Source organism: Otolemur garnettii, unplaced genomic scaffold (assembly GCF_000181295.1).
Source record: "Otolemur garnettii isolate 467f Iridium unplaced genomic scaffold, OtoGar3 scaffold00049, whole genome shotgun sequence".
Lineage (NCBI taxonomy): Eukaryota > Metazoa > Chordata > Mammalia > Primates > Galagidae > Otolemur > Otolemur garnettii.
This window is the reverse complement of record NW_003852444.1, coordinates 4,926,556-4,951,438: the sequence shown is the minus strand read 5'-3', so window position 1 is coordinate 4,951,438 and position 24,883 is coordinate 4,926,556. Positions and strand designations below refer to the sequence as shown.

Genomic DNA, 24,883 nt, shown 5'->3' with positions numbered 1-24,883 from the left:
GCAGGTGTAAGTGATGAGGGCTTGGCCTGGGGTGGTGCTGAGAGCAAAGGGAGATGGACAAAGGGATATTAACACATTTACTGCTTTGCGAGTTGGATTTAACTTATTCCAGTTTTGAGCCCAGGGCCTCATGAAGCATATATAACTCACACATCTCTCGACCTATCTTGACCTAATAAAGCACTGTGGCCCAAAAGGAAAAATGTTTTTATTTTCCTAGTGTGCCATTCAGTGTGTTTAAGAACTCTTCTTACTGATTAGGCATAAAGAATTCGAGGCAAGGCAGCACCTGTGGCTCAAAGGAGCAGGGCACCGGCCCCATATGCTGGAGGTGGCGGGTTCAAACCCAGCCCCGGCCAAAAACTGCAAAAAAAAAGAATTTGAGGCAAAATGAGTCGAATGTGAGTCTAAGTTTTAAGCTGGGGTAACAGGAGGAGTGGCCATGAGTTGACAAAGCTAAACGTTTCGGGGAGAAGGCATATTTTATTTTAAGTACGTTGTCTTTGGTTTGCCAGAATGTCATGTCGGCGGACACGGCCAGTGGGCATCTGCAGATACAGGCCCGGATTCGATTTTCTAAGATTGTTTTTTTTCTTTCATTGGTTTTTCTCAGAAACCATTTGGTTTCTTCTGCTAACTCATGGGGACGCTGCCACCAGACCCCACATCAGAAGCTGACAGGTCCTGTGTGTGGACAGCCACTAAGCAAACAAAGGCAGGAAGAAGGAAATTGGGGCTAATCTTGATAATATTTCTTCAACATCTCCTTAGGATTCCCCCCACTCTCCACCCCCGGAAAGGCTGCTGCTTGGCACTAGATAGGAAATGACACCAGCTATTTCTGTCTTTTTTCTTCTCTTCCCAATTTCTTTTTTATCCTTTCTGTCTGTTTCTCTGTCCATCGCCTTTTCCCACGATTTGTTGTTGCTGTTACCCTCATCCCAGCATTTTAAAATGTCTTCTTCTCTCATCTCTGTCGGGGATGGGCAGTTCACAACTTTTAAGCCATCAAACTAACTCATTGAGGCTTCCTGTGAGACTCTTGAAACAAGTGTGAAGAAATTTGAAAGTGTCAAGATAGAACAACAAACCAGGTCAGAAACTTAAAGAAAGTGTATTTCACAGATTTGGGGGAGGGGTGGGAACAATCAGTTGTATTTGGTTCAGTAATTCACTCGGTATTGACATGTGGAGGAAAACAGTGTAACTGTCAACATCAGGAGGACTCCAGGCTCTTGCCTCTGGCTGGTCCCCACATTTGTTCCTTTACAGCCCATCACCCCATATTACACCAAGTCTTTCTAGATTACAGACATTTCAGTGACTATTTTTGTATTCATATACACTTTCCTTGGTATACAGTGAGCTTACATGGTGAAATTCAGGAGATTTAAGGAGAATGGGGCGTGTTTCTGCTCAGCATGTCTACCTCTCCTAACCCCCAGCTCCCCACTTCCCACCCCCCCAACTAGCATGTTTCACACCCCACCCGACCCTGACTCACACATGTGCATTTTCAGGTAGACTCCGTTCCCACCGCATAACAGGTCTAGCATTTTCCCACCCACTACCCTTGTGGTGCCCTCCTCATCGTGTCCTTCTGCACACGTGCTCCACCCCCAGCACATAGCTCTGTCCCTACGGTGCATGGGTCTAGCACTTTCCAACCCCCTCATCCTTCTTTCACCCATGTGTATTTATTTCCAGGTACATTCCCTTCCCAATATAAAATACGTCCTATATAAAGTTATGCTAAGGTTCTTATGTTTAAAATATATTGATTTTTTTTTTTGAGACAGGGTCTCTGTCACCTCAGGTAGAGTACAGTGGTATGATCATAACTCACTGTAAACTCAAAATCCTGGGCTCAAGTGATCCTCCTGCCTCAGCCTCCTACCTGGCTATTTTTCTATTTTTTTTATAGAGATGGGGTATCACTCTTGCTCAGGCTGGTCTCAAATTCCCAGCCTCCAGCAATCCTCCCACCTTGGTCTCCTAAAGTACCAGGATTTATAGACATGAGCCACCAAGCCTGGTTTCACATATATTGATTTTAATTAAAATTTAATTTGGACGAATCATAATAATTCAGAACTTATGATAATTTAGGATAGAGTCAGTAGAAGTTTATACACCTAGTGGCAGTAAAAAGGAGCATGGCCAAATAATTATAATGAAATAAACCAGATCTCAAAGGGAAATGGTATAGGTAAGAAGGTAAACATTTTCAAATATTTCAGCAGCAATTATACACAAATAATTTAGGTACTGATGATCTTTTGTCTATTAAAGCAGAGCTGCCCAAGACTTTTTTACTTGCTGTTATTTTTTAAAAAGCTATTTGTTTATTCCATTACTCCAAAGGACTTGAAAGCAATATAACTTCAATTTTTTATTATTAATGTAATATTCTTCTTGCTGTTTCAGAATTTTTTTTTCCTAAATAAGTTTGAGTAGTGGGAATTTTGCTTCATCTTATTCTCACTGCAGTGTTTGTTTCCTTTAGGGCTTCTGGGAAAGCCAACTGGAGCTGAGGAGGTTGTATGGCCCTCTGTGTGGGTAAGACGGAAACTCCGTTTTTCTACTATTTGCTGTATTTTGATTTTTGTGTGTGGAATGGACATGGAAGTAATGACAAGAATAGGAATGTCTCATGGGCTTATATGTTTTGAGAGCCCACAAAGAGGGTGCCACGCAAACAGACGAGGTTTCCAGAGAAGACTCTGGGGCTGCCCAGGGGGACACCAGGCCAGCCTGAAAAGAATGCCACGTCCCAAGCTTTACAACCCTTCTGAGCTGGGTGCTATTGTCACCTCCCCCGACTGTGCCAAGAGTGTGCTGCCATGGGACAAGGCAAACAGCCCAGTTTGCTTTGACAACCCTGACAGATGTTCCCCATGAACTTATCTCAATCTTCCTTGGATCTGTGTGTTTCAACCCTATGGGTAGAGGGTACTGCCCACAGTTAAGACCACATCGTTTATCTCCTAGTCCAGTTCCCTTTTGACAGTGAAAGGAAGTGCTATTAATAATTACCCCAGGACTACAGTGTAAACCAAGACTCTCCTGGATGTGCTGGGATGTGTAATGCAGCCCTTGCCTTTGTTTTTCCTGAATTTTCCCTTTTTGTGTGTCCAAGTATGCTCTTCTGGTGAACAAACCCAAGTCCAGACCATTTAGTCTGTCCAAGACATAACCGACTTGAACCATATTGATTCTCCCTGTGTCTTTCTCCACTGGAGACCTAACCATCTTAGTCTGTTTTCACAAAGCAGATTCTCAGACCCTAAGAGGTTTTTCCGGTAGCTTTTTCTAGATCTCCAGGTTGGGGATAACCATTTCTAGGTACATTAAAGGTCTCCTGTGTTGCTAATGTACATCCTAATGGGCTCTAGTGGTTTTTGAGCCCTTCTGTCCAAAGAATTCACAAAGTCTGTTTTTCCAGGCCCATCTTTGCACAGGATTGGCTTGTCTTCTTTGTGCTAGTGGCCTTTCCCTGGAGACCCATGGTTTGGGACAAGTTCTTCTACCTACTTTTTGGCTTGCTGTGTGACCCCGAGAAAGTAATAAGCTAAGATGTTGTGCTATGTGCTCTCTGTATTAGTTTGTATTGCTGCATAACAAACAGCCCCAACTCAGTGACATAAATAGCAATTTATTACTTATCATATGCCTAAGGGCTGGCTGGAGTTGGCTGGTCTAAGCTGCAACGAAGTTGCCTGGATTTCCTTGTGCATCTGCTGGGGAGGGGCTTACCTGGGGCATCCTCCTTGGAAGGGCAGGCTTACCTAGCACATTCTTCTCGTGGTAAAGGCAAGGGCTCTGGAGAGCAAGCCCAACACTGGAAGAACATTTTAAGTTTCTGCCATATCACCTCACCTTATGTCCTATTGCTCAAACCAAGTTACATGACCAAATCCAAAATCAGCAGGGAGGCACACTGTGGCCCCTGTGAGGCCCAAGCAAGTCACTTGGCCAACCCTGTTGCTGCTGGTGCAGGGAGGTCAAGTCACTTGGCCAAGCCTGTCACTGATAGTGCAGGGAGGTGCACTCTTCTGATGGACAGCCAGGGAGGAAGTCATGTATTTAAAAATAAGCAACTCTACCTCAGTCTCTGAGATCTCTTTTAACTTGGCCTTCACTGTCTTTCTTTCATTCTTTTTTTTTAGTGCATAGCTTCTTGCTTTTAAGCATGATAGGCACTCAACAAAGGCTCAAGGGATTAAACTATTTACCTTCTCTTAATCATATGCGATTCTATTGGTTTCTGAAAGTTCTCATCCCAGCTCTCTCTTTCCGGTAGTCTCATTCTGTGGCTGACTTGGCACTGACCTTGGAGACCATCCCATCTGTTTCTGAGACACAGCACTGACTCAGAATGATGATGACTTCATCAGAATTAGAAAAAGTCCTGCCTGAGTTTGAATTCTAGGAATCACTTCCCTGGAGTAGTGAGCCATTGGGCATTTTAAAATAATTTTAAAATGTCAGATGAGTTTAAAGGGTACTGTATTAACTGGTGTGTGTGTGTGAGGAGAGAGAGAGAGAGAGAGAGAGACTCTCTCAGAAAGAAAGAGAGATGGAGAGAGAGAAGTGAAGAGTATTAGTTTCCTTGACAACAGGATGTCCAATCAACTTTCCCACAACTTTAACTAAGTTAAGACAATTTATCCTTCACATTTCAAGCAAACCTAAATCATAGAGAATGATTTCAGATGAGGTTGAAAAGATCAGAATTGCAATATCATCTTCACTCTCTGTTCTCATTCCCAGTGAGAAGGAAAAAAAGAAAGGTGATGGCATAATTTCTTCCTACAAAGCTATCGACTTTTTCTCCTTTAGAAAAAATAGATGAGCCATAAAATGCTGATTTCTTTTCAAATGTGTCCACTCCCAGATTTAGAGGCCATAGGGTGGTGGAGTCCAAATGAAAGGATTGAACTGGTCTACATCTAAGGTCTTTTCTAACTTTAAATGTTATTTTTATTATTTTTTTTACTGTTTCCATTGAGCAAAAGCGTTCCACTGACTGGGAAAGTCAAAGATGTGCTATGTTCCATGAACAACAAAGACGCTGAGGAAACAGCTTGGCTTACGTTACATTAATTTCTAGACGACTTTTGATATTAGGAAATATAATTTTTTTTTTTTTTTTGGTTGCAGCCATCATTGTTGGTTTGGCGGGTCCGGGCTGGGGATTCGAACCTGCCACCTTAGGTGTACGTGGCTGGCGCCTTAGCCGGTTGAGCTATAGGCGCCGAGCCCCAGGAAATATAATTAATTCCAGCTTGGTCCTCTTAAAAATTGAAATAATAGATTGATTCATCTTTTGACAAATGAAACATGCTGTTGGTGCTGTGGAGAGATGCACTGGGGCCTTAGGTAACTGCACAGCACCAAATGTTGAAAGAGATGTGGGCAGGGAGATCTCCTCGCTGCTCTGGACTGGAAAGCCAAACGTGGTGATTGAGCTTATTATTTGCTTGCCATCTAGCAACTCAGCCAGGGTTCAGAGCCTGGAACTGGGAATCAGCTCCTTATTCTTTCCCTCTCCCACTCACTGCTATAGGAAAGACAGTGCTGGAGGGGTGACAATATCAATGTTTATTATCACTATTATCACCACGTCACCGCCACCAGTACCAGGACTGTCGTTGCAAACCAAATGTTTTCACTATGAGTCTAATTATGGAGGCTGCTTTGCCAATTTACTTCTGCATAAATGAAACTACACGTGTCTCTACCTGCTTTGAATGTGACTGTGAAGCAGGTGGACTGGCCCGGCATGGACACCTGCACAGCTTTTATTCAAGGTACTTGACAAGAACTCCTCTGAATCCTACATTGGTACCACCGACCATATCACGCAAAGGAAGCTAGGTTTGATTGCTTTGGAAAATCTTCGTCAATGAATGACAGCGTGTTATCTCCTTCAGTCTGAGAATGAGCCCCAAGTTGGATTTATATTCCTTCCCAAACTCTACAAGAACAGTATCAGCGTAATCAGCATACGAGGGTGATCGAATACAAATCAGATAGATTACGCCCCTCTGATTTGTAACTGACTTTGTAATCCAATAGATGACATACCCTATTCATTACTACAAATACTCAGTAAATAGGTAAACATAAACATCGTATGTAATTACAGATGAGTATACAAAAATAAGGACACATGCTCCCTTCATTATTACAAATACTTACACAGCCCTCAAGTTCAGCTCATTAGTAACCTCTAATGGCCCCCATGCAAAGCTCCTTTATCTCATCTGTCTGTTCAGTGCTTACTCTGTAGTTCTCCTTTTGTTTAGCCTCATCCCCATTTCTTCCTGACCCCACATCACTTTAGCTTTGATCTTGAGTATAAACTTAGTGCCCTCTTGTTGAACTTGACTTTCGTGCTTCCGGACCTCCATCACTTGCACTGCTTTATTTTGGTGAGTCCTGCGTTCCTGAGTCCCTTCATGAAGCCAGCTTCGTTGCATAATCTCAAATACTCTCATTAAAATGCTAAAGGGTATTAGGTAAACATAAACATCATGCATAATTCATAAAGTACAGACGAGTATGCAAAAATAAGTATACCTGCACCCACCCTGGCCCCCAGCTACTCTCTCACCACTTTCTCTTACCAAATAGATAATATGTGAAACACGCTGTTCTTTACCTTGCTTTGTTCAGTAATGGCATTTGGGAATTGGCCTGTCTGAATACATTCATTTTTGTTAAGTGATATTCTATTCTCTAAGGATTTCACAGTTTGGATATATCCTAATTTTTAAAACAAGCTCTTGATGGAACATCTTTTACAAATGATCCTGCAGCAAATAATGCCATACATTCTCATGTAAATATGTACAAGCACTTCCTATAAATAGAGTTCTTAGGTCCAAGTTTGTCTTCATATTTTCTTTTGGTAAGTATTACTGCATGGTTCTCTCTAGAAATCATATTAATTTACATCCCCATAAGTAAGCATATGAAGAGCACACTGTCCCCTGACATGCCAGCCATTAAAATGCACGGTCACAATTTTAAATCTTTGCCATTTGGTGGTATTTCACTGTGGTTTTAATTTCATTAATCATGAGCAAGTTTGAGCATCTTTTCATATGTCTAATTTTTTTTGTAGTTTTCCTGTTTAAAATCCCATTGTATTTTGTTTTCTGAGGACTCCGGTGCCACTTCTCTATTAGGTCATTCATCTTTTTCCAGTTTATTTGTAGAAGGTCTTTATGTGAATATATTTTAAAAAGTAGCCCTTTGTATGTCGCAAACATTTCCCTCTTGTCATTTGCCTTTGACTTTCTATGTTTTTCCACTTAGAAAACATTTGTTTTGTGTTGTTGAATTTAACTGATTTTAACAGTTTATACATTTTGTATCTTACTCAGAAAGGCTTTCTCCACCAAGATTTTTTTTTAAACTTCCATTTTTCTAGTATTTTTAATTTCATTTAAAAAATTTAGGATAGTTGCTATATCGAGAATTTATTGGAAAGTAAAGATGGAAGTAGAGACCCACCACTTTTCTAGATGGTGACGTTCCATCTGGAGATTCCTTCTTTTCCAACCGATTTGAAATGTCACTTTTATCACTTGTTAATTCCTATGTGTATTTCCGACTTCTCTGTTCCACTGCACTGCCTAATCCCAGGCCAGAGCCACTCTGAATACCCTCAGTTGGACATCGTGTGTGCAGATTCTATATCCAACAGCAGGGGGTTGGTCTAAGAAATGTCTCTGCAAGTGTCAGAACCCAGAGCAATCTATCTCCCAGGAAATCTTGGTCCTCTCGCTGAACAAGTCAATTTAGCAAATGAATAAGCCTTCGTATAAAGGGTCTGCCTCTCAGCTCAAAGTTCACACCACAGGAGGGGCAGGGGTCTCAGACACCTCCACCTCAGAAGTTTTTAAGCACCGTTTTTAAATTTAATTAGCTAGCACACGTGAACTAATAGCACCTTGTCACCAGGCAGTGAGGACAGTTGAGAACTTGGGGATACGTATGGAAAAGTATGTGGCATCAGCAATGAAAAGAACAAGATGGTTTCAACACTTTTGAAGCTCAGATTCCATGGCACCGTCCATTAGGAGAGGCTGGGTTCCAGAAGTGACTAAGGTGTGAAAGCTTTTCGTGTAAGTGCTCTTAGTCACCATGTTTATGTACTAGTTTGATGGGACTGAAGAACAGCAGAGATGGTTTACTTTACTACAGGGGGTGGCGATGTCATCCGCAGCGGGAGACTTTCGGGCTGACTGCCACAGACGGAAAACCATGGGAATGGAAGGGCTTGGAAAGACTCAACCTGTTGGACCACTGCGGTGTCACGTGATTATCCTTTCAGTTAGAACACAGGAGGCATCTGGATATACCCGGCTTCAAAATGTGGCTGAGGATAGGGTGAGGTGGAAACTATTTCTGATATGTTCAAGAAAATATAAGTATTTATACTCACCCTGGACAGCTGACATCTGGAGACTGTACTCACTTTGAAACGGGGCTGTGCTCAGCAGCACTGCAGATGCTGAAGAATGGCGGAAACTGAGCCACCCTGAGAAGAGCTTCCCAGACGCTGATGCTTGGCAGTCAGGTCTAAGTCACTGCTGCCGATACACCAGGCAAGCCCAGAATGAGGCTCATTGACTAAGTGTTTGACCTAAAAGTATGGCTCAGTTTTAAGAGGAATTAATGAAAACAAAAATATACTATGATCATTGAGAAAACGCAGTATCCTTGAAACAGTGGAATTAAGCACAGAAATCCTCCCATCCCTGACCGTGAGGCCAAACTGTGGGCAATATTTGGGGCTTCCTAGCTTAGTAACAATGGTCTTTTATGGAAGGGTTGAAAGTAAAGCTGAGTATTGCCAGTTTTAAGTAATATGATTCTGGAACCGATTATTTTCAAATATTTAAAAAGGTTTACTCTGAGCCAATACGAGTGACTGGACAGGAGGGACACCAGCTCAAGAGTTCCTGGGAAAATACACCTGAGATGGTTGGAATACAGTTTGGTTTTATACATTTCATGGAGACAGGAATTGTAGGTAAAATCATAAATCCTAAGTGTATTCATGGAAGGTATACCTTGGTGGAAGAAAAATTAGTGTGAAACTTGATGGCCTTGATTCCATAATTACTGAGACTCATTCAGTGAGTTCAATATCAATATTCTCACTGGTTAAAATAGATTCATCACTAATGCTAAGCGTGTAAGAGCATACTTTTTTAAACGAGTGGAATTTATTAAACTGTTGTGGTATTTTAGGGGGGAAACATCATTTTGTAAAAGTGAATGCCCTGACATGAATAGTCTGTTTTAGGGGGCCTTTGAGAACAGGAAGAAAGTTATTAGCAGGACGACTGTCACCAGTGCAAGCACTTTGCTCAATAGGTAGAATTATCAAAGGAATGATTGTCCTCCAATAATTAAGTAATTTAGACCAAAAAGACACAGAGACTATTCAAGCCCCACTTTTCCTGAATGAACTTTTAATAGATTCTTCACTCCTACCTGCCACTGTCATGACCTATTGTTATGCTAAATAGGATACTGCCCCAGAGGTTCCGTTCCTTCTGTGACTTATGACCTTGTGGCCTAGTCTTGATCCAAGGGCCCCTCTGAAGTTTACCTAGTTTTGTGGATTTCTGATTTCTTCTTTCAGTTCATTTATTTTACGCCACTTCATTTCCCCCATCCTCTTTCTGCGACAAGGTACAGGTTTGATAGTTGCTGTGTATTTTAAAGACGATCACTGCCCAAATCTTTGTGACCCACATTCATGAAGATTGAGAGACTCTATCAATTCCCTCTTTTTTGGGTAGACACATCTGACCAAGAATGATAACTCACAATAGAAATCTGGGGTTTAGAAATCCCAACTCTTGACTCTTTCTAATGGATTTGAGGGCAGTCACCTCCCCCTTTGAGTCTCAGTTTTCTTTGATATAAAATGAAGGGACTTGGACTAGATCAGTGACTTTGATACTTTGTTTAATGTTTTAACCGTATTGTGATCCATTGCACACACATACATGTGAAATAAATGTTTTACGAAATAATACTGTTTTTACTATCTAACAACCATTTGAACTATTCTAGTCTAGTCTAGTCTATTTGTGAGGAATAAAACAAATACAAGTTAGTTATGACCCATGAAATTGATTTTGTACCTACTAGTGAGTCACTATTAGCAATTTCAAAAGCAAGGGGCCAGGTAATATCTGAAGTCCTTTCTAGTTATAAGCTAGATGACACAACCCCTGTCTACATTACAAAATTGTTACAAGCCCCTGTGTTTTCCCCTTTGTGGGTTAAGATTCCGAGTCACCTTTGACAAAATCAGCAAAAGCTCATTGTTGGTGGCAAAGCAGAGCTGTAGCTGGAGGACTCTCCCTCCAGAGAAGAGGCTCCTGCACCTGACTGTGGGCTCAGGGTGGGCACCTCCTGTCCAGTAGGACAGGCCTTCTTATTCTTTGAAATCACAAGTTCAACCATTTTGAAATTATTTCCTAGCCTTAACCCAGAACTTTTCAGACTAAGAAACTTACAAAATTGTATTCATTAACCATTAAAAACATCTCTTTATAAGATTTTTTGCATTGGGTGTAAATATCTCAGCAATTTGTGTGGATATCCTATGTCTGATAGGTATGGCCAGCTGATTACTTACTGCCACGGGGATCGGGCAGCAGGAGGGAATGGCCTAGAAACCAGGAGTAGCCCTGTTCACCAGGAGCAGGCTAGATAGGGGAAACTGACCCGGCTGCTGTGCTGAGAGCTCATTCCAGTAAATGGGCAAAGTACAGCATGCAAAGGGCAAGAAGGGAATGGCTCCCCATTCTAGCAAACATTGGCCACAGTGGACAGTCCAAGAGAAAGCTGGACAATAGGCAGATGCCCAGTAAAACATCAATGAAGGAGGCCTTCAGTGGACATTAGGGACCAACTCATGGGTAGTTCAGGAAACTGAGAGTCCTCCGAGACCTGAAAAAGGAGTCTGGTAGGAGCACACACAGGGTGGGAAGTTATCAAGTACAGACACGCTAAGATGCAGAATATGATGTGAGGCTCAGGACTCAGAAAGCAGACCCAATCCCCAGTATTGGGTGGGAGAAAAGGTCTGTCCTGGCTGGAACAGATCCAGGCTACGGAAGCTGTCTCAAAAGGCCAAGCCAGAGGTTGTTGCAGTGTCCAGGCCCAGGGCTGGGACTGTAGCTGGGGAATGGAGCGCTTGGCTGGGAAGATGAGGACTGCAGAGGAAGGGGGTCAGCCACAGGTTTGCATTCCTTGATGTTCCTATCCCAAATCCACTGCTGAGAACATATCAGGCTCAAAGTAGAAGGGAACTCGTTCTTGATCAGTTACAATCCAATGTAGCATCAGTAACTTCTTCATGCCCCAAGTGACAGCTCTGTGCAAATGTGTTCCCAAACAATAGAATGTCTCAAATTAAAGTCGTATAAAAGCTCTATTTCTAGCTAACATTTTCAAATAATAAATTCCATATTTAATTGAACTGTACCTGCAACAAATCCAAGTTGTTCAACCCAAAATGCAGAATAGAGTTATGTAACAGTCATGAATCATGACAAGCTTTATGCATACCTCTTCTGTCAAGAACTCCTTTGCACAGACGATCTCAAAAGTTGCACGCATTTACCCAATTCTTAGGGCTTTGAATGCCAATTAATTAAGAATGCAAATAGCATTTCTATTCTATCCAAAGGGAAGAATGATAAGCCATCTTGGATTTCATAATTTTTTAAAAAATCATTACTAAAATTGAAGAAGCAATGAATTCTCAATTCACATAGAGCTTGAAGTTCCTCTTTGATCATTATTTTGTAAGCAAAGAAACTTTTTCCAAATAAGTTCTCAGAAACATTTGAACAGTTCTAAATCCTGTTACCCACACAGGGCAAAAGGTGAAGTCATTTAAATGTCTACAACTCACTCCAGATATTACTGTAAACTTTTAAACAAAAATAGTCATACACCACCGCACACACATGGGAAACTCTACTAAATTAAAAAAAAAAAACATATTGTAACATATTCTTCTTTCTTCCTCGGAACTCTCAGATCTTTTAAAGTTTGGGTTGTTTGTTATGTGTCCCTGTTGTTCCTAATCACTCTTATGTGCAATACTTGTAAAGCTGTGCACATGAAATAATTCCCCAGCAAGGCGCTGCCAAGTTTTATGATGCCTGCACGCCTGGGGCAGATAATGTAAACTTAAGTACTAAAAATAAGTTCTTTGATTATCCTTTTGTGTCTCAAGATCATGTTCCTAACAACTTCTCCCCCCGCTTTCACCCTCAAACTGCAAGAATTTTGCAACCCACTCTGTGAAGTTTTTTTACCTGGGTACGGCTGTTTACTGGCCTGTTTATAAAGGTCTGAGTGTCTGACACCTTCTCCAGGCTCCCCACATTAACCACTAAGGAGGTTCTGTTAGCAGATACTTTTTTTTTTTTTTTTTTGGCCTCTGTTTAAAGAGGAAACTATTATATTAACCTTTGTCCTCGAGTCCTGACTGGTGAATGGTATGTCATCACATACTAAGTGATGTGCTGATTGTGGTCTTTTGTGTTACAACACCCACTGGGACCTTTTGATACCACTGGGTCCACAGGGGAGGGAGGCATCCAGGTACTGAGTGGAGACCAGTGCCTTTCACAACAGGACGAAGGAAGCTCCCTGGTTGTGTCATCTCCATCCTCCCTGATGCAGTGCCTGGAGTGCATTAACCACCAAAGAGGCAACTGCTGAATGGACCTTCCATTTTGTATTGAAGCTTGTTTGTAACTCTTCAAGTTCTTGTCTCTTCTCCCTGCCAGACCACAGCTTATTACCAATGATCAACACGGCTCCCAGACTCTTCCAAAAGACTTCAGCCTGAATACTCTTAGCTGCCCAAAGTCTCAGACTTCTCTGCTGTAGTTGGGTTCCTCAGGCCATCCCATGAGCAAGAAGCCTCCTTCAGTTCTTTGTCCTCAGCTTGGCAATGATCTGTCTCTAACCTATAATGACACTTAGCACGCTGAGTCTTCCCTCCACCAGATCCAAACCTGTTAATGAGTGCCAGGGCTTCAGGGCCCAAGAACCCATGACTAACATCCACAGAATAAAGAATTCATCTGAGTAGGTGAAAGGGGTCCTCATCCATGGCCAGCAGGAACATGCTGTGTGAGGCACGGTTATGGGACTGATGGTTCCTGGTCAGATCCAAGCATTGAGGATGGCATGGGGGGCATTTTTCTTACTGTGTAAAATACACATAACGTAAGATGCACTATCCTGTTTTTCCTTGTATAGCTCAATGTCATTAAGTGTATTCATACTATTGTACAACCGTCATCACCATTCACATCCAGAATGCAAAGCTGAAACTCTGTCCCCATTAAATACTAAATCCCCATTCCCCTTCCCTCTGCCCCTGGCAACCACATTCCACTTTCTGTTTTTCTGAATGTTGCTGCTCCAGGTATCCTGTACAAGTGCCACCATACAGTATTCGTCCTTTTGTGACTGGCCTATTTCACTTGGCGTTATACCTTCAATTAACCTACACTGTAGCATGTGTTAGAATCTCCTTCCGTTGAAGGCCGAGGAATGGCCCCCGTAGGTGGATTCTGCCTTCTGTTTCCTACTCACCTGTAGGTTCACACCTACCTGGCTTTCACCTTTGAGCTGTTGTGAATCAAGCTGCTGTGGATATGGGTGTACAGATACCTCGTCAAGATCCTGATTTCAATTCTTTGGGGCACATACCCACAAGTGGGTAATATGCTAGTTCTGTTTTTAAGTTTTTGAGGAACTGTTACACTGCTTTCCATCATGACCGCCCCATTGTGCATGCGGAGGACACTTCACAGCAATGTTTTCTTCCCTTTTCGCCATGATGAGCTGCCCGTTACTTCTCGTTTTCAAACCTCGAAAGTGCACTCAGATGAAATTTACACTTCTCCTTGTGCTCTGGAACCCACTGGTCAACGAGAACCGCACATTTCGGATTGGAATGTATGGCTCCAGCGACCTTGCCACTAACTTCCTGCTGGAGAAGCCAGTGAGCACATTTGTTCCCAAACTAGCCCCACTATCAACAAATGCTTACACTGCACCATAAATCCAGTTTGCTTTAATACATCCCCAGTAGTCTCCACCCGGAAGTCCCTCTCCTCTTATCTCAGGCCTCTCTGCCAAACCCTTTGCAATTTATGTGTCTGCTTTTCGATTCTGCTTTTAGCCCCCTCCACGTTTCCTCTTTCCCACCAGCTCGCTGGGGCCGCCTGTGTGTCACATAAATTTTGTCTTCTCTGTCTGGGACACTTGCTGACTTCTCATCCACTCTCTGTTGTCCTTCTCCCCTCCCTGGATCCAGCCACTCAATATCTGGGCTTCCTGCCCCAAGTCATTTGTCAGAATCCTGTCTGTGCGATTCGTGGCTTGTTCATTTTATTTCGCTGACTTTCTTTCACATTTCCCTCTACTATTTCAGAGAGGCGTGTTCCTGCTTTGTGACCCTTTGTGACATGTTGACTTCCTCTTTTGTACCCCATTCTCTCTGCCGAGTTGTTTACTGGGGAAGATGAACTAGCTGTATATCTACCCAAAAAGGAGAGATGACCGGTGGCCCATGGAGAAGGCTGTGCCCAGGCACATATGCATGGGAGAAAGTGTACAGGTTTTAGATGAAATAGAAAGAGAGAGAGTAGAGGCCAAGGGTGTGCTAGGGGAATGTGGTGTTTGGGGTGGTGATAGAGAGGAGAACCTTGGCAGTGGCCGGGGAGGAGGCAGGCCTCGGAACTGGTGCTGAGGGGGTGGAGTATTTGAAGAAAGTTGTACAGGTGCAGAGTAGAGAAGGGCAGGGTGAGGGTACAGAGAGAAGACAAGATTCTTTAAAAATACCCCAATAAACACAAAGACATTCAGTTAGCTCAAGTGAGAGATCATAGTGATTTGGATCATACATGGAAGGAAAAGAAGGAGTATTTGATGAAGAAAATGTCCTGCAGGGGAAATACGGCAGCCATCGATTGCGAGGAGTGAGAGATGAGTCACCATTAATCGCTGTGCTGACTTCCCATTCTGGAGACAAATGGCGATTCTGCCATAATGGGGAGGTGGAACGGGGCAAAGGGAAGGTTAGTTCTGTCTTCAACATAATCAGTTGGAACTTGTCTTACTCTGTTTGGGCTGTTACAACAAAGGACCGTAGACTGGGTGGCTTATAAAGTTATAAATATCTTTCTCCCAGTTCTGGAAGCTGAGATATGCAAGATGAAGTCACTAGCAGGCTTGGTGTCGGGGGAGGGCCTGCTTTCCGGTTCAAAGCTGGTGCCCTCCTGCTGTGTTCTCACATGGTAGGGGAGGTGAAGGAGCTCCCTGGGGCCCCATTTCTAAGGGCACTGATCCCATTCCAGAGGGCTCTGCCCTTATGACCTACTCAGCTCCCAAAGGCCCCACCATCTAATACTGTCACCGTGGGGTTTATGATGTCAACATATGAGTTTTGGGAGGAAACATTCAGGCCATAGCAGGGCTATTACTGAGACATTGGGTCCAACGCACTTAGGAATGGGGCACCCTATGGGTCATGAGGCTCCACTAGGAAGGAGAAGGAGGAATTGTGCACTCGGCTGTGCTTGGCTGGAACCTGGAATCTCCTGCCTCTCTCTTGAACTTCAACAGTCTAATGTGGTGTTCCCTACAGTATGTCCTTTGGACCATTGCCACTAACAACTGTTACACAGGGGAGCATCCCCCTTAGTCAAACGCTGAACACGCTGGGTCTGTCGAAGGAACCCAGGTCTTTGTAGTGTCGGCTGTCTCGGAACCTTTCATGTAACAATGTGCTTGGAAAATCTCCAAGCGAGAAATTTAGTACGCGGTGTTTATTTGACCACAGGACTTTTTTTTCCCCAGAATATCTCTGGGGACTAGAATATGGAGAACAGGCTTTGAGAGAATACACTGACCTAATAAACAGCAGCATTTTACTCTAAGGAATTCTACATAAAACCACCACCGATAGGAAGAGTTTACTTCACCACTGTGAATTATCGACATTACAAAGAGTAATTACTAATTATCTTTGTTTCAAGTTGATTCTGTGGTGCTATGGAGAGGCTGGGCAGGCCCCGCTGCGTGCTTGGCTTTTTTGTTTATTCCTTTTTATCCCCAGACTTTCTCTCATCTCCATCTGTCCCCAAGAGTCAGCCATTGCACTATGCTTAATGTGTATGTTTTTTATATGTTCTTGCAAACTGCGTAGTATCATTTGGCGGGTATTATCTTCAGCCTATGCTAATGGTAATGTCATAGCTCTCATTCTGATTTTTAGTTTTTCCGCTTAGCACTGCGCTTTCAGGCTCCATCATGTCACTGTATTCCTGTTGAATCTGTCCAGCACTCCGCAGCTGCCTGCACCTGTTTCTCCTGTGCCCTGTCCCAGCGGCCTTCAGCAAACAGTCCTGCAGGCCCTATTTAGGAGCCTTTATGGACCTGGGGGAGAACTCCATGGGCTATATATCTTGCTTTATGACCATAGAGAGATACGTCTCAGATCCCTGGGGCCATGAACATATTAAGTGTTAATAATCCGTGAGCGTTTTCCAGCACTGGACGTGGGTTGTGTCCTTCTAATATAGTATCTCATGTGACCATCCCAACAACACCGTGAGTCTGGCTGAACTGACCAAATTATCCTCCATTTATGCAGAGACATGAGTGACTAAGATGAGAGGGGCTGGTGGTACTAAGAAGTGTGAGCAAGATTGTACAGGTATTAATGTACCTTATTAATACAAAGCTTTTCCTACTCCACTGACTCTTCTTGCCCCTTGAATACTCCAAACCCTTCTGCCTTATGACATTTGCCCTAACAATGAGTAATAGAATTGTTTGTTTAGTGACCTGCTTTCCTGGTATGCAAACTCTATGAGGACAGGAACTTTGTCTCTTGTTCATACCAACAGTCCTAGTGCCTAGAACAGTGTCTGACACTACTAGGAGCTCAGCAAGTGACCAGAAGAATAGCCTCCCAGTATATGTTTTTCACAAATTTGTCCCCAAGGAAACCTCAAATAGAAATGTCTTGTTAATTTGCTAATTTGGATAATTGATATTATTATTATTATATTGTTATTTTGGGAGATGAATGAAAGGAATTAGGGGAAGTGTCTCACCTTAACATCAAGGCTTGAGGGAGGGGAGGTTATAGTCTTTTCCCTTCAGTGATTTATGCTCCATCAACTCAGTAGTTGGGTCACCAAAGTACACAGTTTCATTACACCATGGAAGGCCATCTTGGGATCCAAAGGTAAGCAGATAAGACAAGGGGCACGCTCTCCTGGCACTTTAGCTGGGCTCCACTCACCAAGTCATTAACTGGGTTCTTACTGGGGTACTGCTGCATGCTTAGCCCCCCAGGCTGCCAACTACCAGCCTAAGTCTCTGGGGTCAGCTGAGTGTACCAGAAATAGCACTGGATTAGGATCAGATCTGGGTTCTGGTCCCACCTTGGCTGTCCCTAGCCATGGGGCTAGAATGAGTCTCTGACAGTTTTCCTCAATTTAAAAAAAATACTTGCTCCCCTGCCCACCCTCAGGTCTGACTCGAGACTCAAAGGGACTCTGAGTTCTCCCAGGACAGACCGTCCAAGTCACAGGGATTCTGTGATACCCACATTCCTCAGACTTTCTTGTAGCCAGTTGGCACCTTGGGGAGACCCCCAACTTCAGAAACTCCTTCCCTAGCCAGCTCAGGGCAAGCTTCTCGAGTCCCTGTACACAGGTCCTCTCACCTTCAAGTTCTGGGGGATCCTCACCCTGTTCCCTCCTCCTGGGGCTCCTCCTAGGTAAGAGGTAGCTCTTGGGAGATGGTTCACATCATCCAGCCATTTTCTGAGCTATGAAATGAGGGCATTGGGTTAGAATGATCATCTTGAAGTTTCCCACCATCTCTAAAGTATAATAATCTAGGCTTTAATGTTTGTTTCTTTCCCACTATGTCTGAAATTCTTTTGCCGTTTCCCTTTGTTCAGGGTCACACGTCTGAGCTTTCTAATCTGTGGTCCAGGATAGCATGTCGTTCCTGTGGCTGTGGGCCTGTCTTTTTAGAACTGACATTAGCTTTGGCTAAGATGCTCTATTCATATTGTAAGTCCACACATCATTTGGGGAGAGGCGATTTTCTCATATACTCTCAGTCAAATATCAGTCCTGCACATACACTCACACACACACACACACACACACACAGGGAGCTCTCTCAATATCCTAGAAAATACATTTTTGGGCATAATGTGTGGGCAAAACTATTCAGGGACAGCCAGCTGACTATCTTAACGCTTCTTTGTCCCCGCGGGGCCATCCAACTATTTATTTAGTAGCTCGATGCTGTTTGCATCAACAACTTTGCCTTATAGGCTCTTCTTCATGTTTATGATTCTTACTGTGAAAAAAATTGCTTGCCTAACATCTGTTCTGAATTTGTTTTTTCTTTATTTTTATTTATCTGTTCCCTATTGAATCCCATTTGTGCCAAGGACAGTAACTTGAATTGGAATCTTCAGTGTCCTTCAGGATTTCTCCACACTTCAATACATCTCTTAATTACCCCTTTTTTATTGTTATGAGATATCCAGATATACCCCTGCTCACACAGGCAGATTGGTTTGTAGCTTACCTCTGCCTGTCCCCCTCTGGGGAATAAGTTTTATTAACTGAATAAATTAAATGGGCGGGTGTATTCAATAGAGGAGGGAGGTTTATCGTTATAGGTTTGATTCAGATATTTTTCCCCTTGCTGCCCAATTCTCTCCTTCAGCCACAGCTCTGTTTTAGAGAAAGCTTTACTGTAGCTTGATGTAGTCATAATTTACCAGGATGAGAAAGGCCACTTCACTTTACAGATGAAGAAGCTGAGGACCGGGGAAGAGGCCGTCTCCCTGCCTACTTCCAGAAAACACAGAGAATAGATGCCCTGGAGCCATGACCTTTTGAGAAGGGGAGCATTGCTTGACACTGCGTCTCCTGGAAGCAGGAGGCCTCCTGGGGTACCTGACCAGCAGCCATATACCAAGCCACCAGGGCAGACCTAGCCCTTCCAAGAGCAAGCATGTTGCATGTTGTCCATGGACACAGTTGGAGGGGGCAATCAGGAAAGCGTGCAGATGGTATGGGGCCATGGTGGCAGGGGAAATTGCAGCAGGACCTCCTCTTTCTTGTGGACCCCTGTTGTGGAGCTTTTTCTGGGATTTCTATATGACATGAATTCTCATTAACTCCTTGCTCTCACCATTGGAACCCAACATAGGGACCAACCAAGCATATTCCCAGCTATAGGCAAGAAGGTCCTTAAAGAAGGGTGGTGAGACCTGCTTTTTTTTTTTTTTTTTAAAGCTGATCTAGGAAAACTTACCAGGTATAGAGACAGTTACCCAGTGACTCAGAGGATGGGCCCAAAGTCACCAAGCTGTAGCTGCAGATGCAATGCTCTTTGCACCATCAGTTCTCTGTTCACTCTGGAAGCACTGTCCATGCTCTCTCTTCCTGACTTCCCTACACCCTTCAGCATCTGTGTCCGTGTCTTCCAAAGGCACAAAGACAAAGGGAACAGTTTTCCCCACACCTGGAAGCTGTCACTGCTGGGGCTGCTCTGGACATTGCCCACTCAACAGATATTTCAGTCTTTGCTATGTGGACAGCACTGATCTGATGGCAGGGAGAGACCAGCTGTCCCCTCCAAAAAGGTATCATTCGTGTCTCCTGTCCTGAAGAAAAATGGCATCTGATTTAGAAAAACACATGCAGGGGCCAAGCTGCACAGGAATTCCAGGAGTATAATAAGTCTTGAAGAACGAGTAAGGGGGAGGTGAGAGGGCTGGACAATTTACCCAGCGAGAACATTGGAGAAAAGACCTTGAGGAGAGAAGAGTTGGGGAGGGGAAGCTGCCCAGGTGGAGGACAATGGCAGAAACCTCAGTGGCCAGGCTGAAGATGTTTGCTATTATTCTTTCAGCTAATGGGCTTTGAGCTGGTTAAAACCATGTCTTGAAGGTTGTTTTCTAGAAGGTGACATCGAGATGGGCTTTGGGATGCAAGATGTTTACTAGGATCTGTGCCTGGGAAGGAAGGAGGAGGGAGCTGTCAGAGTCACCCCCAGCAGGACAAACTGCCAGTCTTTCATGTTCCTCCCTGACCTTGAGGGAGCTAATCACTGAAGACTCTCTGCTGACCACAGTCTTGGCAGCTGGACAGCAAGTTCTTCCCTATAGGGGGTTCTGAGCAACATAACTTGATGTCACCACATCATGGAAACCTTGGTTCAAATGAAATCTTTGGCAGAATCATTGGGTTGAAGTGGGAGGTGGTCTGAGGGTTCTGTGTGCTCAGCTTCCCTGTAGGGGATTCTTTGCACAGCCAGATCTGAGGCTGGCCAAGGCAGCCACCAAGGTGGGCACACGCTGATGGAGCCAGCAGGGCAGCTCTGCAGGTGACCCTTCTCCACACCGATGGAAGTGAACTAGAAAGAGAGGGCTCCAGGTTGTAAAGAATGACCAGGGACTGATGACTTCTGGAATGCAGGATAAATGTGAGTAAAGAGGAGGAAGGTTCTGATTTTTCAAGTCTGGCTTCAAATCTACCAGGCGCAGGAATATGGAAGTCAGGAGGATAAAGTGATTTCCCAGTCGTGGAAAGGCAGACTCAAAACCAGCCTTCCATTTGCTGCTGAGGACAAGGAACTCCGGTAGCTTTCCAAGGGGTGCAAAGCCAAGTAAGACAGGGCAAGGAGCCTGTCGGCAAATAAGCAGAGTGACGCAGGGACCCACAGGTAGACAAGCAGCAGGCCAGAAGGACAGACATAAATCCCTAACTGGGAGGTGCAAAGTCTGGACGGGAAGACAGGGACGAGAGGGTTGTCACGGGTGGAGGAATGACCAGGTGCTGTGGACACTGCAAGGACTGAGTCCAAGGACTGGGTCCAAGAAGATACCATAGAAGAGGGGACTAGTGACCCAAATGTCTGTACACGTTTTCCAAACTACCAAGAGGAAGACTCTGGAAGGAAAATATGTGCAAAGAAACAGGACATGGAGAAGTACTGCAAATTTGAGGAACCACAAATAGCTTTTATATAAGAAGAGTGTGCCTCCCAAACTGTGTGCTGAGACACACCCCTGGGAGCCACAGCGAACTCAGAGGGGCTTCCTGGGTTACAGTATTTGCAATATTCATGGGAAATACAGAGGCATCTGTCAGTCACTTTGAGAACTGCTTTCCATTCATGTGGATTATTTTTTCAAGTGTCCACTGAGTTGTTAAAACATGAATACTTATCAAGTTGTTTGGACTTAGACTTTTAAATGAGACTGTTAAGTTCTTCTTTTGGCCCAGGGAGTGCTATGAAAAAATTATGGAGTCACTAAGGGCACCAGAAACTGAGAAAGTCTGGAAACCTTGGTGTAAGAGGAATGGGGCAGAGAGAGGTTATGAGCTCCTGCAGGACCCTTAGTTACAAGTCTAGAAGCTTGGACTTACTACAGTAATGGAGAACCATTAGTGGTTGACAGAAGGTGGAGAACACAGTTCTGTTTTACAAAGGTCAATTGGCTTTGGGGGGCGTTAGTTTGGAGACAGAGAGCCATGGTGAACTACTCAGTGGTTCAGGAAAGAAGGAGAGGGCCTGGACCAGCCAGCATTAGAGGTTGGAACTGGAGCACAGGACACACCATTAGCATCATGGAACTCCTATTGCAAAGCTAACACTGCAGTCAGTACTAGACATCTGCCGTGAGTAAGACAAGGCTCCTGTGTTCAAACCACCTACAATCAAGTGGAAAAACAGTCAAGAAAAAAATAGTTAGCAGAGAACCACTAGGAGTGAACCAGGCAAGAAAAAGGAGCGCAGTTTTGGGCAAGACAGGGGAGCAACATGTGCAAAGCATGTGCATGAGATCATGGGGCGGGGGTGGTTACCATATGGGGTGATTCTCAGGACTGGCTCTTGGGATCACCCCATATAGGAGGAATAGGGAGGCACAAAGAACGAGGTAGGGACCAGGCTGTGAAGGAGGGCTTGATCTCTGCAAATCATTGAAGGGTTTTCAAAAAGGAGCGGCAAAATCATTTTGCACTTCCTAGGTAGATAAACTGAGCTGGGGCCCACAGGTAGACAAGCAGCAGGCCAGAAAGACAGATGTAAATCCCTGAGTGGGAGGTGCAAAGTCTGGGCAGGAAGTGAGGGACAGGGAGGCCACTGCAGGAAGAAGGCAGGAGAAAGCAGCTGAACGGGCCCTCACAACCCAGCGCTGGAGAGGTCTGATCAGGGGCTGCCTCAGTCCACCCATCTCCCAGGGCTCTGGGAACTCAGGGGTGCACCCAGGCATAGGGACCTTGGGGTTCCTGGGGCAGGTGACACACACCTCTACTTGGAGTGATAGGAGTTAGGAGAAAGCATCTCCTGACTCCAAGGCCCATGACTGTGTCACTGGCACCTCAAGAAAAGTCTCCCTGGTAGCTCGAGTCTGCTGTGTCACTCAGCTAACTGGAGCATCCTGCTTGCATGGCAGATAGATAGTGGACCAAATGGGAGAGGTTGGTCCCCAGGGGTGAGCAGTGTTAGACACCTAGCCCCAGGGGAGCCCCTGTGAGTCAAGTGCCAGGTACTCATGACACCAAGTTCTCCTAAGTTCTCTCTGCACTTTTTAGAAGTTGATGGTCTCAGACATTCACAGTCAGGGTTTGGGATAGTGTCTGCCACCTTCCCACTGAACTTCCTGAGGTTTCCAAGTCTAGATTACACGCTAAGGGTTAGACTCCAGGGCAGAACAGCAGTGCCCCCCTCCCACCCCGTCAGCATCTTCAGCTTGCTGAGAAATAAAACTGTCACTGAGGCGGGAATTTCTCAGGTGTTTGGTGTTCAACAAATGTCACAGGAGCTGAGCACACTCTCATCGATTCTTATGACAAGAGGGAAAGGCTGTGGTCCCCAAACTGTGCTCAGACACCCCAGGGTGCCGTGTCAGCTCTCCCTGGAACTCAGGAGTCTTGGGACATGCGTTTGTTTCTATGCCTTCTGCCAACAGAGGCAGGTGTCAGGCTCCCATCAGGAGCCTCCTCTCCTTCTATCAGCTTCTTTATCCCTTACAAAGTGGCACCAGCAGGGTGTGGCCCACCTGCCCAGGCCTTTCACCTCTTGAGGGAAGGACGTCAAGGCCAGCATTTGCATAAAACTTTACTGTTGACCAACTATTCTCATTTGACCCTCACAGCAGGGTCTTTATCAAAAACAGGCTCTAGGGGGTTGTGATTTGCTCAAGGCGACACAGCTGTGGAATCAGAGGACAAGGCCTTGAACCTGAGTGCCTATGACCCAGCACCTGCAGCTGCAGCCCTGCCAACCTGCACTCTGCCTGCCACAGTCGCAGTGGAGCCAAGCCAGCCACGAGACCCCCTTCCTTTTTCTGACTGCAGAAGTCACACACACTCATTGTAGAGCACTGAACAGTAAAGAAATAAGTTACATGAAGAGTAAAAGTGCCCCACCATTTCCTGCTCCGGATACACGCGCTGTTAGCAGGGCCCGGCATCCTGCCTGACCCAGAGCACGCGCTCCATAAATGCTCCTTGAATGCACCCGTTAATGGTGAGATTGACTATTATTTATTAACAGAACTATACATACTATTTCACAACGTCTTTCTCTCTTTCTTTTGGACAACTTTCCATGTTGGTGTCTAATGGTGATCCCTAACCCCCCAAACAGTCACCCCAACAGGAGCAGGCGTTCTGGAACAGGGCCAGACCACCCCCAGACTAACACCGACAGTTTGTCCTACTTTGTGAACTATTTTGATTGAACTGACTGGTCGGTGAAAAAAGAACGAAAGAAAGAAAGAAAACCACTAATTAAACAAGTCAAACAAGAGTTATTTTTGTCTACACAATACTTCACTGATTTGCCTAAATTTTCTCTTCCACCAGGTGCTTTGGAGTTGAATAAACAAAATCTTATGTGCGTAAATGAGTATAAATGAGTAACTGGCTAAGAATTTCTTGCTCCCAAAAAGAGTCTATATGCAAGTTTGTGTTAGAGGAAAGCAAGACCCTACCTCCTTAATTGGGCTGGGGGTTTTCTGGCCCATTAAGCAAGAATCTGCTCCAAATCTCCACCTTTAAAACTGTGATCTGCACAGTGGGAAGCCTGGAGCTGGTCCCCAGTCTGGGAGGAGCACAGCCACTTGCTCCAGTGGGTGGCAGCAAGCTCAGTGGCGAGGGGCCTGGCCTTGGGCTTAAGTCCCTGCTTCTTGGGCAAGTTCTTTAACCTCTCTCTGTCTGTTTCTTATTCTGAAATGCAGGAATAATAATACCTCATCCATTTTCTATGAGGATTAAATGAGATGATACAGCTAATGCACTTAGGAGGTCTGGCTAGTCACAAGCCCTCTATAAACACTAACGATTGTTAGCTCAGAGGTTCTGAGGAGAATCCACACCAGTGCGGATAGCTCACTGACCGGTTTCCCTGGTATAAGGCATTTCTTCACAGCCTGTGGAAAATAGTCCTGAAACTCACAAGCCCTATAATCTAATGTCCTTTTGAAGTCAGAGGAATTATAGGATTTGAAGCTAGAGCAAACTGCAGAGATTACCTAGTTTTCACTCTCACACTTCAAAGGCGGCCCAGAGAGTTTCAGGAGTTTGCACATGGAATCTGCGTGGAGCAGGATGACCCTGGATCCCTCCTGCTGAGCTCTAGCAGGACGTATTTCTCAGGACTCCACCCCAACTCAGGAAACAGGAAGACATTGCTGTATCCCTGCCCGTTCCTATCGACATCAATCCTGAGACTGACCCTTTTAGGGAAGTAA

General features: G+C 44.5%; 1 protein-coding gene across 1 annotated transcript in view; it reads left to right on the top strand.

Moving 5' to 3' along the window:
• TBXAS1 (thromboxane A synthase 1) overlaps positions 1–24,883 on the top strand; it is a 160,216-nt gene that overhangs the window by 30,346 nt on the left and 104,987 nt on the right. The window contains exon 3 of the mRNA XM_003791652.3: positions 2,507–2,559. Within this exon, the coding sequence (XP_003791700.1) occupies positions 2,507–2,559 (53 nt within the window). The remainder of the gene's footprint in view (positions 1–2,506; positions 2,560–24,883) is intronic.